The 15079-nt window shown below is 43.3% G+C and overlaps 1 protein-coding gene across 1 annotated transcript in view; it reads right to left on the reverse strand.

Annotated features, from left to right (window-relative positions):
- Window positions 1–15079, reverse strand: part of TAF4B (TATA-box binding protein associated factor 4b) — a 54655-nt gene that overhangs the window by 37919 nt on the left and 1657 nt on the right. Inside the window, exons 2-7 of the mRNA XM_054724312.1 lie at window positions 9766–9911; window positions 8684–8791; window positions 6772–6933; window positions 6561–6683; window positions 4044–4133; window positions 2280–2882 (exon numbers count right to left, since the gene is read on the reverse strand). Coding sequence (XP_054580287.1) covers window positions 2280–2882; window positions 4044–4133; window positions 6561–6683; window positions 6772–6933; window positions 8684–8791; window positions 9766–9911 — 1232 coding nt within the window. The remainder of the gene's footprint in view (window positions 1–2279; window positions 2883–4043; window positions 4134–6560; window positions 6684–6771; window positions 6934–8683; window positions 8792–9765; window positions 9912–15079) is intronic.

Here is a 15079-nt window from a genome sequence, read left to right on the forward strand (position 1 = left end):
ATTGCAAGAGGGCTCAGGCCAGGCCAAGGGACCCCACTGGTGCATGATCGGGGCAGGGGAGAGATGCAGGGGAGGCTGGCCAGCTGAGGAGGGACAACTGGAGGGCTCCAGGGCATGTCTGGCCCATCTCACTCAGTCCCGATTGGCCGGACCCTCGCAGCAAGCTAACCTACCAGTTGGAGCGTCTGTCCCCTGGTGGTCAGTGCACGTCATAGCGAGCTGTTGAGTGACCTTAGCATATCATTAGCATATTACACTTTGATGCTTTGATTGGTTGAACAGCCAACCAGTCGACCGGACACTTAGCATGTTAGGCTTTTATGATATAGGATAAGTATTTCAAAATACTAGTAGATCTCCAAAAAATAAAGACTTTCAATGGGACGTTTTTTTAAAAATACCTGGAAAATGACAATGCTAAAGGCATCCTCCCAAAAAAACAGTTCAAGAAATCCAGAGGGTGAGTGTTGGGGACAAAGGAAGCAAAGTTAAGGTAATAGCAGGGCCTTATTTTTAGCTTCAAAGAAGGAAAAAAGTACAATAGCAGAAGTTCTTTTTTTTTTTCCACCTCAAAGAAGAAAAACAGTGACCATGTATTTGAGCCAGCTACTGACAATGAACTATTTGTAAGTGCTTAAATTCATTCTTGGCTAATATAAATGTGCCAGGAGACAGACTTCTGAACAGAATTTGGGAGTACAATTTATTCTGTATTTTAATTTTTTTTTTGTAAATAAAATATAAAATCTAGTGTGCATCAATCACTTAATAAAAGTAACTCATAGGAAACTCAAAATAGGAACTAATGCCCCTAGAGAAGAAATACAAAATTGGAATAATTCAACTGCCATCATTCTGAGAATAGACTCTTGAAAGAGAAAAAAAAAACCTCTTAAAAGCAATCATTTATTTTAGCAAGTTGAGATCATACTTACCCTATACCAGAGGCCTGGGGCATGAAATTCATGCACTGGAGGAGGGGGGTGTCCCTTAGCCCGGCCTGCGCTCTCTCACAATCGGAGACCCCTCGGGGACCCGATGCTGTTTGTAATACCTTGCGCAGAACCAGCTTGGGAAGGTGAGCCTCAGTGGCAACCTGCATCTGGTGCTGTGCATGGCCTGGCCTACAGACCAATCAGGGTCAAGTTCATGCCAGTGGCAGGAGGCACAGGTGTCAGTTCAAACACATGTGTGCACACACACACACACACACACACAGAATAAAGGGTGACATGGGATATTTATATGTATCACCAAAACTGAGCTGGGACACACAGTCCTGGGTCCCCGTCATTGCTCATCGTAACGACCATGAAACGGGCAGCATGTGCAGCATTAGCACTCGCCTGCACATTGTAAACCAAAGGAAATCATGAGTGAAAACATGTAAGAGATTTTTATAGAGAGAGAGAGAGAGCGGGAGGCAACCAATCAATGTGCCTCTCTCACATCGATCTCTCTCTCTCTCTCTCTCCCACAACCCCCCACTCTCTCAAAAATCAACGGAAAAAATGTCCTCAGGTGAAGATTAGAAAAAAACAAAAAACAAAGAGACTTTTCCTTAAGGGGTACACAGTATGTAGAGGTGCAATGTCATGATTTCCACCTCTCAAATGGTTCAGAAAAAAGTGTGTGTGTGTGTGTGTGTGTGTGTGTGTGTGTGTGTGTGGGTGTGTGTGGTGTGGTGTGTGTGTGTGTGGTGTGTGTATGTGTGTGTGTGTATGTGTGTGTGTGTGTGTGTGTGGTGTGGTGTGTGTGTGTGTGGTGTGTGTATGTGTGTGTGTGGTGTGTGTGGTGTGTGTGTGGTGTGTGTGTGTGGTGTGTGTGTGTGTGTGTGGTGTGTGTGTGGGTGTGTGTGGTGTGTGTGTGTGTGTATGTGTGTGTGTATGTGTGTGTGGTGTGTGTGTGTGTGTGTGTGTGTGTGTGTGGTGTATGTGTGTGTGTATGTATGTGTGTGTGTGTATATGTGTGTATATGTGTGTGTGGGTGTGTGGTGTGTGTGGTGTGTGTGTGTGTGTGTATGTGTATGTGTTGTGTATGTGTGTGTGTGTGTGTGTGGTGGTGTGTGTGTGTGTGTGTGTGTGTATGTGTGTGTGTGTGTGTGTGTGTAGTATGCCAGCAGAGCGAGGGAGAACAAGCAAATGTGGTAACACGTTAACAACTGGTCAAACGTGGCCCGGGGGACAGGGCTCACTGTAACTACTAGTCCTGCCAATTTTCTGAATGAGTGACATTTTCAGATAAGGAAGTGCGGAAGGAAGGAAGGAAATGTTACTCACCAGCTGCGTGACGGTCACTGCCTGTGGGAGAGCAGCCGATGGGGAAAGGACGGGTCCCGGCTGTGCGAGCGCGATCTGGACTGGAGCGCCCACGACAGGCTTCTCACAGGGGGTCCCCGCACAAGTCACGACAGTTTTCACAGACGGAAGACAAAGAGCGGGCGGAGTTTCTCCCAAAGTTACTGACGGGAGGGCCAGCGCCATCCCTGCTCCAGAGACCACTGGCTTTTCCGGCGGCAGCGAGACGGCCGTCACTGTGTTCTGTGCAGACGTCCCAAGCGGCTTTGGAGGCTGCACGACAGGTCCCGCCGTTGCTCCTCCGGCTACAGCAGCTGGACCCACAGAAGGCAGTGTCACAGCCCCAGCTGTGGCCCCCGCTGGGCCAGCAAAGGAATTCAGACTTGGTGCGGACACCGTTCCGGCTGTGGCTGCTCCGGACACGCCGAGGGCCTTTCCAGCCGGCACCGAGGAGTCCGCGGCCGGCACCAGAGCGGGCACCGGTGTGGTGGCGGCAGCAGCGCCGGCCCCGGGGGTCTGCTGCACACACTGCCGGATGAAGCTCTGGGAGCTGGGCAGCAGCTGTCGCACGGCACTCACACTTTTCTAGACGCGGGGAGGGAACACCGATCACTACAGAGGCCAGTGACAGTGAAATAAAACACTGCATTTCATATCTTCACAACTAAGATAATCCAGAAGTACATCAGCTTTTCAGCTGAGGAAATCTGCCATCACTAATTTATGTCTGTCAATATCCAAGATTCAATTTACTTCAAACGAGAAGTGCTTTATTTTTCAATATGAAATGATTACGTCTCAGTCTTAAACTTGTGAATACTGAACATCAATTTTTATTCTGCCAAACCAGGCTCTTACTGTCAAAGTTACTGTTCTCCATCAAAATTCTGTCTAATTGAATACACCTTAGAGAAGACTATGCCTACTGACAAAATAAAGTAATTTTTTAAAACAGCCTCTCCAGCCCAGCCGGCATGGCTCAGTGGTTGAGCACTGACCTGTGACCAAAAGGTCATGGTTCAATTCCTGGTCAGGGCACATGCCTGGGTTGCAGACTCGAAAAGCAGCCCATCAGTGATCCTCTCTCATCATTGACGTTTCTATCTTTCTCTCCCTCTCCCTTCCTTCTCTGAAATTTAAAAAAAAAAAAAAAGCCTTTCCCGTAAATTTGGCATTACGCTGTTAATTTCTAAGGGAATGTGAGTCATTAGGACAGAGCAGAAGGCCCTATTTTTTTAAATGTCAAGAATGTCGCACATACAAGCATTAAAGAACATGATCAGCCCTGACTGGTTTGGCTCAGTGGATAGAGTGTCGTCTTTCGGCCTGGGGGGTCCCGGGTTCGATTCCGGTCAAGGGCATGTGCCTTGGTTGCGGGCACATCCCCAGTGGGGGGCGTGTAGGAGGCGGCTGGTCGATGTTTCTCTCTCATCGATGTTTCTGGCTCTCTGTCCCTCTCCTTTCCTCTCTGTAGAAAATCAATAAAAATATATTTAAAAAAAAAAAAAAAGAACATGATCAGGTTATCTTCATGACTGAGATGTTACTTGTGTTCCCAGTGTGTTCCAAGACAAACAATACGAACTAGCAACGTGAGGCACAGGTTACAACGCTGAGAGGCCTCCCCTACATTGCTAGTTACCTTCGCCTTCAGTTGACAGCATGCTGAAATATCCGGGTTTTAAACGACATTAAAAGTAATCCAATACTAAGCATTTTTTCAAAGTAATAAACAGGTAACTCTACCTTAAGAAAAGGGACGAGGTGAGGCTGGGGTGAAGACTTGAGTTCAACATACAGTTGTCTAGTAAATTCCTCCGCTTCGATTTCCGCATCCTGAGGACAAGGGAAAGAAAGACACTTTTAGGTCTACAAATATTTTAAAGCAGAAACATGTAATTCATGATTGTAAACATAAGCTCTGAACAGTGACAAGTCCATCACTCAACGGCGGCCTTTTTTTCATGTCCCTTGTGAAATGAATAAGGGTCATGGAGATGTTTGTTCATGCAGGGATGATCCCAGTAAGCAAAACCAGAGTAGGGACGGCAGGTTCTTCGTTTTGGTTTTTCAATTTTGAAATTACCTTCATCAGGATACACCGTTTTTAGAATGCGGGGAGGCTGTAATAACAGATGTACACTGTTCCGAAGGACTTCGGAAGCCTTCCATACTGCCCTGCATGCTAAGCATTTCAGGGGCTCTAAGGTCTAAATTGTTTCCATATTAATACTAAAAAGGTGTTTTTGGCCTTTTTCACTGTGCTGAGATTTGCACTGATAGTATAGAAGCACCAGTAGGTAAAATTGCTGGCAAGAAAGGCAATGGCCACAAATTGAAAGAGGTGTCATCATATTCTATATCACGAGGTACTTGGGGTAAAAAAAAAAAAAAAAGAGCCAGTTTCCTTTTTAAAGGTCCTCAATGAAGCAGTAAAAGCTCACGTGACTGAGTATCAAGCCTTCAGGAGGCATCTTTTCCACACTGTGTGCTAAGAACGGGAGCCACACACCACCTTTCTGCTCCGGACCAGACCAAGGCGCTCAGGGGAGAGCAGCTGGTGGCGGAGACGCTGAGGGAGCCAGCACCCAGCACGACACCCTCCAACATCCCGGCAAGGGAACCTACCAGGTGCCTGATCTTGAGTGGACACCGACTCCCGTGTATGGACATCAAAGACTCCTCGAGGGTGAGAAGCCACTGACCAGAGATAGACAGCTATCCCAAGACACCGACAAAGCTTGTCTAGTTATGGACTGATACCGAACTCAGAATCCATTTTGTTTTATTGTTTTTCACTAAAATGCTAATGATATTAGTCATAATAATTGTTATACTTGTTCTTTGGGTTTTTCTATATAGTCCAACTATCTCTGACTATTGGACGTGTGTACTGTTAATACTCTTCTCGTGGTTTATGTAAATGTTATACTAGACGCCATATACAGAAAAATAAAACAGAAGGTAAAAAACTCAAATCGTGATAGTTCATAGGATAAAAATGATCGAAGACTATTTTTCACAAGGAAGGTCATAACTTTCCATTAACCTTCCATTAACTGCTCTTCCCTTTTGGGAAAAGTACCACCTCACTCAGATCCTATGGCTACGGTATTGCCCCACCCCCAGTGGTCAACCAGGCAACACTGACACTGAGACTTCCCAGAACGAGGCTTCCAAAAGCTGGAGACCACACTCTCTGACTAAAATTTTAGTCTTCAATGCACCCTTCCAATTGATTTATGATCAAAAAGGGGAACTATGGACAAAAAGAGGGGGGTTCTATGGAAAGTAACCTCACAGGGTGACCTGATCATAAATTCCTAACTGGGCAGCTGATGGGCAGTCATGCCCCAGGCCTGAGCTTTAGTGGGAAGCTGAAGCCAGCTCTGTCCATTGCTCTTGTGCATTTATATAACCAACCTTTGAAATGTCAGAGGTAAAAACCCAGAAAGGGGGTATTAACCCTCAAAAGAGCACATAATCTTGTTAACGATCCTGTAATCCAACTCCTGCCTTGATTTTCCCCACTTCCATGTAATCTTCCTTATGTTCCCACCTTATTTTCAAATGCATACACAAAGATGCAAAACTGTTATTCTCCAGAGCATTTGGAATCTTGCTTCTCAGTACACATATGTCATCAGTTTGGTTCAAATAAACTCTTATAAAAATAAAAATCCAAAATTATATTTGTTACATCATCAGCTTATTTCTTAAGCATTTAATATGCAGTATTTGCTAATTTCCACATTCATCCACTTTTTAACATATCTAAGCATTTTACCTGAAAGAGGATAGAAGAAACCATTTGGTAGCTAAAAGACATGGCATCTTGGCACTTACATAAACCTCCACGATCATCACGTCTACGCTGCGCATCTCAGAGAAGGAAGCGGAGGCGTAAGGAAGTTAATGTATTTCCATGGGTCCAAAAGTTTGTTGTTTGGACATACAGAACTGAATTTTATCATTTAATAGTCCAGCTTTTGATATTTACAGTTCTAATAACTTTTTATTTGACAGTCAACCTTCTCTCCAAGACCCCTTTTGGCTAAGGGCAGAAGACTGACACGGAGAAAGGAATGTATACCACCCAGGTTGGCTGAGACTTCTAATCATCACAAAGCTTTCAAGCAGCAAAAGCAAAGTTTATTTAAAAATCCATTTAAAATAAACTTCATTTAAAAATAGTCACTTCCCATTTAGAAGACTTTCTATGGACTCTTACCGAGCTTGCAAGGGTTCATCACACTAACTTACCAAAAGTTGTCCCACCAGCTTCTTGACATTCTGTCCCATTTCTGGGGACTGTGATCCACTGCATGCTAGTTTTATTAACATCGCCAGGAAGTTCTTACATTTCTTCACATTTTCTAGCATCGCCTAAACACAGAAACATAAACAAGCACTCATAATAGAGCTAACATGTTTTTGAAGAGCTGTATTTATGGAAGGTGCAGGGAGAGCTTACCGGAGTAAGACTGGTCTGAGCAGCTGCTGAGTTCCCTGCATTGAGGGTGGGCTCGCTAGAGAGTGCGTGCGATGCTCCCAAACTTGAAGGCTTCAGGGTGGTTACAGTATTCGACGGCTTCACCGGAGTGACTGTGACAACACTGGATGGCACCGCCACAGACTGCAATGAAAAGGAGCCTATATTTAGATGTGTATTACTATGACAAGTATAACAGTGGCACCTCATTTCACTTACCAGACTATACAGGTGGACTTGAAATCTTTCTTTTATGTTATGTAACAGCTACAAAAGCTCTGGACGCAGATCTGGGATTCAGTCTCACCTACCTACCTTCTTTTCATTGACACCTACTGAGCGCTGACCTCGGGCAGTTACTTACTCCTGCTAACCCTGATTCCTGTCTATAAAAACACAGGAATAGCAACGGTACTACTACTTTAGGGTTCTTTGTGAAATACAGTGCCAAGCACAAAGTCCTCACAAAATATTAATACGTGTCTAAAAAGGATTGGAAATAGTAAGCCTTTATATAGAAATACAGAATTTCCTGTTCTGTAATTCTCTGCTTTTTCATAAGTAAAAAGCAGAGAGATTTACTGGCCATCTTATCCTATATAATAAAACCCTAATATGCAAATTGACCAAACGATGGAATGACCAGCAGGGGGCAGACGCTAATGCAGGCGGTGCCAGGCTGCTAGCCAAGGCGGGTGCCAGCGGGGGCCCGCCCAATTGCCCCACCCGCCAGGGGCCCCACAGATGGCCCTGATCGCCAGCCAGGCCTAGGGGCCCTACCCTATATGTTGGGAACAGTCTCTTAGATTTAAAAATTAAAACCTGGCAAGGCTCCTCTAACACTGAAAAAACAGGATGATGCAGCGATGACATGCATGGACTCTGGCTTGCACATTTTGTGGTCATCCCTGATTCTGACACTTATAACTGTGTGACAAAGCCAATTACTTAACTTCTCTCTGCTTCAGTTTTTCCACCCATAAGATGGGAAGATGGGGAAAATGGCACTACTGCCTCAGAAGGATCATGTTATGTACTACTTTTTATAATCAGGGCAAAAAAATGTAGCTGCCCATATAATAGCAAGATGCCTTTCACCTGTATGAAAAGTATGGTCACTGGTGCATGCAACGTCCGGGATTGCGAGAGAAATGTCTGACTGCCAGTTTAGGCCCGACATCCCCCGAGGGGTCCCAGATTGTGAGAGGATGCAGGCCGGGCTGAGGGGACACTCCCTCACCCCCACCCAAATTCATGCACCAGGCCTCTTGCTGATAAGCTGTTTTTATGTAGGCCATAAGAGTAACTAATTGATATCTTATTTTCACACTGAAAAGAATTTCAGTTGCTTCTTCTACCCTGCACTGAAATGAGCTGTGATTATAGCACCACCTGCAGGATAAAAAGTTTCATACAAGAAATCAAAGTCAGGTAGTAATTTAGAAAACCATATTGAGATCAAGCAACAAGCTTATTTTAAGGACAGACACTAAAAGTGACAGAATATGAGTAAAGTTTGAGGGTAGAGAGAGAATAATATTTACAATTCACACATAAAACTGAACACTGCACCATAATTCTAACTTAAATGTTTGTATTCTATAGGCATACAGCACCTGCTTCTGGACACTTGGGAGACATGGCAATTTGATGCATTTGTGTTAATTTAAAATACTCAAGTAAAGCTGATATGCCACGAATCTACACCATGTTTATCTTGTGTTTCTCATACCTCCAACAGTTTCCAGTTGATACGTGTCATCACATATCACTGAATTGCTCTCTTCAATGTCACATAGTCAGCAACTTACACATCTGGCAGAAAACAGCTAAACAATAAAGAAATATGGAAGAATAACCAGGGCACACATGGCCACACGTCTGTCACACTTACTTGTACTAAGGAAGGCTTTGTAACAGTGGTTACCACAGTAGCTCCCATCTGTGCCAGTTGTTTAACAGGTGCCACGGCCACTTTCTTGATTAACTGTGAATTAGAATTCTGGGGGTTGGAGAGATAATACAGAGTCATTAGCATTAGTAATTTAAAATCAACCAGTACTGGGATAAACATTAAAACACTTTACCATAGCAAATTTCTTGGTTATACCTGGCTTTCTACTCTTATAAATGTTATGCACATTCTCTACTATGAAACTAACTGGTCAATCGACCAGTTGATATTTCATATACCTAAGGAGGCAAGTGATTTAACAAATAAGTATCAAATTATTTCAGGATAAATTTCCAAACTCAACTGTATGGCGCATATAGAAAACATGGATTCTTATTTGCTATCAATGATAGAAAAAAATCTGCTAATCTATCTTCTCAACCCACTGCAGTTAGATACAGCAAACCAGAGAGGGAAGGAGTAGCTATCACTGACAGATACAGGAACAGAGAAAACGACTGGTTGAAAAACCAGAATCAAACTAGAAGAGTACAAAATGGGGGTGGGGGGGTTTAAACTGGCAGAGATTCTATTACCACAGAGAACAGTGCAATCTTTCTTCAGGATGAGCCTGACTCATCAAGAAAATGCTATACTATATTCAGCACTTTCTATTTAATCAAAGAAAGATGCCCATAAGTATGTGTATATATATATTTTAACTCAGGCACACAAAATAAGCTTCAGGTACCTGGAAAGATCATCATGTATGTAAAATAAGTCAGTTCTGTACAACGCCAAGTTGATAAAATACATTAGAGTTCTGAATTTCTTAAAGGTAATTTCTATAAGCTATGGATAAAAGTGAATACTATAGTCTTAATATTTTGCTATAAATTAAAATTGAAGCAGAATGGCTTTCTATTTAAAGATACAAATAGCCCTTTGAACATTCCCTTAAAGACTACAAAATCTTTGAGTATGAAGACTCAATTTTTATTGTTTTAGCAATCAGCAAATGACAAAATCAAGTATCCTGATAAATAAAAGAAAATGGGGAAAAAAAAGTGAAGGTATGTTACCGGCATTGCACAGATTCTGACTGTTTGAGGATTCGTTGGAAGAGCCGGCCTTGAAATTATGGTTCTTGTAGTCTCGGCTCTTGTTACAGGTTGCTGAGGAGATACCAACATCAACTGACCACTGTTACTTTTGATCAAAACTGTTCCTATATTGAAAAAGAAAAAAAAAAATTGACGTAGCTGATAAGTGATGCATAATCATCAGATATTTCTTCTCCTATTTCTTCCAATCATGTAAATGGTCTGAAAAAGCAATTAGTACATACTGAATTCCATATCTACTAATCTACATATATAAAAACCTAAGCAACCAAAATGCCGAACGACCAGAACAACCAGGACAACCGGTCGCTATGACACGCACTGACCACCAGGGGGCAGATGCTCAACGCAGGAGCTGCCCCATGGACAGTGCGCTCCCACAGCCAACCTCCCGTAGCCGGCAAACATCCCCTGCCCCCCCTCGCCCCCGCCCGGCAACAGTAAGGCCCCAGCCGGCAGCCCAAAGGCCCCTATCGGCCCTGATTGCTGGCCAGGCCTAGGGATCCCACCAGCGCATGAATTTCGTGCACTGGGCCTCTAGTTATATATAATATAAAAGTGTTGTTAATCAAACCTACTTAAAAGTCTAAGTATATGGCTGAAACCTTTCTGGAGGAGGCAAAATACTTTTTTCTTCGTGACATGAAACTATTTATAAAGCTACAGTGAGTAAGATGCCATGAGTAAGAAGGCATGGTAAGACTATACAAACTGACCAATGGAACAAAACAGAGAAGCCCAAAATAGACTCATACAGACATGTAATATTGAACTTTCCTAAGAGGCCCTGCAGATCAGTGAGGAAGAGAGACCGACTATGCAATAAACAGGACTAGGTCCATGCATTATCTACATGGAAAAGATGGAAAGCTTCACACCATCCACAAAAACCACTCAAGATACAAGGGTAAAAAAGTAAAACCTTTTAAACTCTTAATGTAGAAAATTATCATTCTTAACTTGGAATAAGAATTTCTTAACTATATAATGTTTGATACATTTGACTATATCAAAAGAGCTTTTGTTTAGCAAAAGACCACCAGGTAAAAAGACAAACCATAAGATGAGAGAAATTTTTAGTTCACATATACTAAAAGGACAAATGTCCAAAATGAACAAAAGGAACAGATGCCAATGACAGGGAAAGGTAGATTAAGACCACAGTGAGATATCAACTTATATTTACCAGATCGGCAAAAAGTACGAAGTCTTGAAAAGCACTTGCTCATTTCATGTCTCTGTGTCACATTTTGGTAATTCTCATGATATTTCAAAATTTTTCATGATTATTATATTTATTATGATGATCTGTGATCAGTAATCTTTAATTTTCCTGTAATTGTTTTGGGGTGCCACAAACAGTGTTCATGTAAGATAGCAAACTTAATAAATGCCATGTGTTCTAACTACTCCACTAACCGGCAAGCAATTTCCCCCATCTCTATCCCTTTCCGCAAGACACACCAATACTGAAATTAAGTTAGTAATATTAACCCTACAATGGTCTCTCACTGTTCAAGTGAAAGGAAGAGTCCCTCACCTCTCCTTTAAATCAAAAGCTAGAAATGGAGTGAGAAAGGCACATCAAAAGCTGAGACAAGCTGAAAATTAGGCTTCCTGCACCAAACAGTTAATAATGCAAAGGAAAAGTTCTTGAAGAAAATTAAAAATATTACTACTCCAGTGAACACATGAATCATAAGAAAGGAGGACAGCCTTATTACCGATATGGAGAAAGTTTTAGTGGTCTGGGTATTAGGTCAAACCAGTCACAGCATTCCCTTAAGCCGAAACCTACTCCAGAGTAAGGCCCTAACCCTCTTCAATTCCATGAAGGCTGGGAGAAGTGAGGAAGCTGCAGAAGAAAAGTCTGAAGCTAGCGGAGGTGGGTTCCTGAGGTTTAAAAAAAGGAGCGGTCTCCGTAACATAAACGGAGAGGAGATCTAGCTAAGACAATTAATGGAGGTGGTTCAATTAATGAAGGTGGTTCAGGTGACAGGTTTGCAATGTCGATAAAACGGCCTTGCTTTGAAAGAAGGTGCCATCTAGGACTTTCACAGATAGAGAGAAGTTAATGCCTGGTTTCAAATCTTCAAAGGACAGGCTGACTCCCTTCTTAGGGGCGAACACAGATAGTGACTTTAAGTTGAAGCCAATACCCCTCATTTACCATTCCAAAAAACCTAGGGCCCTTAAGAATTATGCTAAATCCACTCTGCCAGAACAAAAAGCCTGGATGACAGCACAAGTGATTAAACATGGTTTACTGAATCCATCGAACCAACTCTTGAAACCTACTTCTCATAAAAGACTCCTTTCAAAAGAATTACTGCTCATTGACAACTCTCCTGGTCACCCAAGAGCACTGGTGGAGATGCACAATGAGATTAATGTTTTTGTGCCTGCTAACCCAACATCCCTCTGAAGCCCATGGATCAAGGAGTAATTTCAACAAGTCTTATTGTCTACACTAATAAAAGAGCAACATGCTAATTGACCATACCTTCGCAATGCCTACCAGCCAATCAGGAGTATGCAAATTAACCCAACAAGGATGGCAGGTTATTTTCATACACAGGCGCCAAGCGGTTGGGGGCAGGGTGTTCTGCACCACCCCAGCCACTCCTGGCCTCTGGGCAGCGTGGGAAGACAGAAAGGCGGCTCTGGGCCAGAGCGAAAAGGCGGCTCCGGGCCAGAGCGAAGGCGGTGCCGGCAGCCAGGGGAAGGAAGGCCCATTCTTGCAGGAATCTTCGTGCATCGGGCCTCTAGTTTAATAATAAAAGGGTAATATGCAAATGGACCAAACAGCAGAATGACTGGTCGCTATGATGTACACTGACCACCAGGGGGCAGACGCTCAACACTCAGCCACAAGCCAAGCTGACTGCTGGCAAGCGCAGCAGTGGTGGCGGGAGCCTCTCCGGCCTCCACGGCAGCGCTAAGGATGTCAGTCAGACATCCCCTGAGGGCTCCCGACTGCTAAAGGGCGCAGGCCAGGCTGAGGGACCACCCCCCTCCCAGTGCACCAATGTCGTGCACCGGGCCTCTAGTTATTTAATAAAGAAATAAATTTTGTACAGCTATAGTTGCCATAGATAGTGATTCCTCTGATGGATCTGGGCAACGTAAATTGAAAATCTTCTGGAAAGGATTCCCCACCAACAACACTCTCCCTCAACCCCCCTCAGCAGAGCTGTCTACCCATTCTCTATGAGTCTGTCTCAATTCTGATGGTTAGTTCAATTAGATTCCACATATGAGTAAAATCATATGGTATTTGTCTTTCTCCAACTGGCTTATTTCACTTAGCATAATGTTCTCCATGTCCAGCCATGCCTTCACAAAGGGTACGATTTCCTTCCTTTGTATGGCGAGTAGTATTCCATGTGTAAATGGACCAGTTATTTTATCCACTCACATACTGATGGGCACTTTGGCTGCTTCCCATCTTGGCTACTGTAAGTCTCAATGTGGCCTCCTCTGTAAGTCCTTGGTTCCAAGGCTTCTCTCCAGCTGCTCTTCAGATGGTTATTCAGGATGATTTTTCTATACTTTAGTTGTAATTCAGGTTTGGTCCTGGGAGAAGGTGAGTGTAGCTTCCATCTAATCTGCTGCCATCTTGGATCTTCCCATATTTACATATTATTTAAACCAGTTCTGATCATAGAGGAAATTCTGAACTAAAGAGAAATCAAATACTTAAAGTATATCACCAAATCTCGCTTCTCGAATGTCGCCCATCTCCAACAATTCAGTTCTCAACCAAGTTATTCACAGAAAAAATGTGTCAGTTGTCAACCAAAACTTCAGTTTCAACGAGACAACCCTTTCATGCTGATACCTCAGGGTGACAAAAAGCCTCTCTCAGGCAACAAACAAAGGAGAAAATGCTTTTGTTGCTGGGGAAATCAGGGAGTAGCCAATTTTAAAACATAAAGAGGCAATTAAGAGGGCTAATGCTGCTGAGGGTGTGAAGATGCTCGCCAAACACAATCACAGGCAGCGGGACAGGCAGAGAACTGTTGTTGGCCGGTTGGACAAACTGAAAGCAGTTCAGCCAATGCGATCGGTGGTAGCATTTCAGAGGCAGTGATAAATGAAATATTTGTTCAAGGCTAGTGGGGGTTAGTTTGATAAATTTAAGAAGTGTTTATTGATAGAATAAACAGCACATTAGATATGTACATGTATGTGAGAAAGGTTGAAACAGGGAATTATTATGGGGGTCTGGGATAGATGAATTTAATTTACATTATTTCTAATGAGAAAAAATGATTCGGTCTTCAAACAAATCGCCTTCTGGAACGAATTAAGTTCAAGAACCCAGGTTCCACTACCATGTATACTATCCTTAAAGTATAAGACTTCTATATAATTAAGAAAATCATCCTTGAGGAATCAATTGCTAATGCTCAGTATGTAAAAGAAATGGTACAAGAATCATAACCTTGCAAAAACATTAGTGTTTCCATTTCATTCTTCAACTCCCGGTTACCTTATTCTGCACGGATGAGAACACAATGCTCTCCTGCCACATGAGCAAGAATTCCCACAAGCTGCTCCTCAGCACGCCCCCCTCGGGAACGGACACCACTACAGGCAACTATCTCCGCTCCTGCGAGTGTTTCTTCAGGGCCCAGCGTCAGATGTGTTGGGGCCACATACTCAGGCTGCGGCCCTGGTTTGCTGCTATCTAGCGCTGGCAAGTTTCAGTCTGGTTTCTGTGTATAAGAAGATTAGGCTCTAAAACTCTATAAATCACCTTTGTCACTGATACCCAATGAGACATAACCGTACACACACCAAGTGGCAAGCACAGTGCTGTGGAAAGAGGACGGCAAAACAGAGCTGGATTCAGATTCCCTGACACCTGAGTTCAGCATGGGGCACATTACCCTTAGAGAATGGTTGTTTGCTACCTATTATGAACAACAAACAAAAGAATGCAAATGCATAAAAAGTGCCCAGCCCTCCAGAGGTGATCAGTACACTCTCAATAAGGGATCAGTTCCCACTTACCAGCACGTTTTCCCTCTTTAGAGTTCTCCCATTTTAACGCTCTTTTTGATTGCTCATAAACAAACTCCACTGACTACACAGCCGTCTAGTTTCAGGAGGAGATGTCACTCAAACACATTAGAACTCCCTCATGAGAATGCACGCAGGGTAACTTAGAACTAGGAGGAAAGGTACCCAGCGATGCACACAGCTGCACAAGGAGTGCACCGTGTCCCACACAGAACTGAAACAGAACTGATCCGAAGTGACAAAC

Source organism: Eptesicus fuscus, chromosome 12 (genome assembly GCF_027574615.1).
Source record: "Eptesicus fuscus isolate TK198812 chromosome 12, DD_ASM_mEF_20220401, whole genome shotgun sequence".
Lineage (NCBI taxonomy): Eukaryota > Metazoa > Chordata > Mammalia > Chiroptera > Vespertilionidae > Eptesicus > Eptesicus fuscus.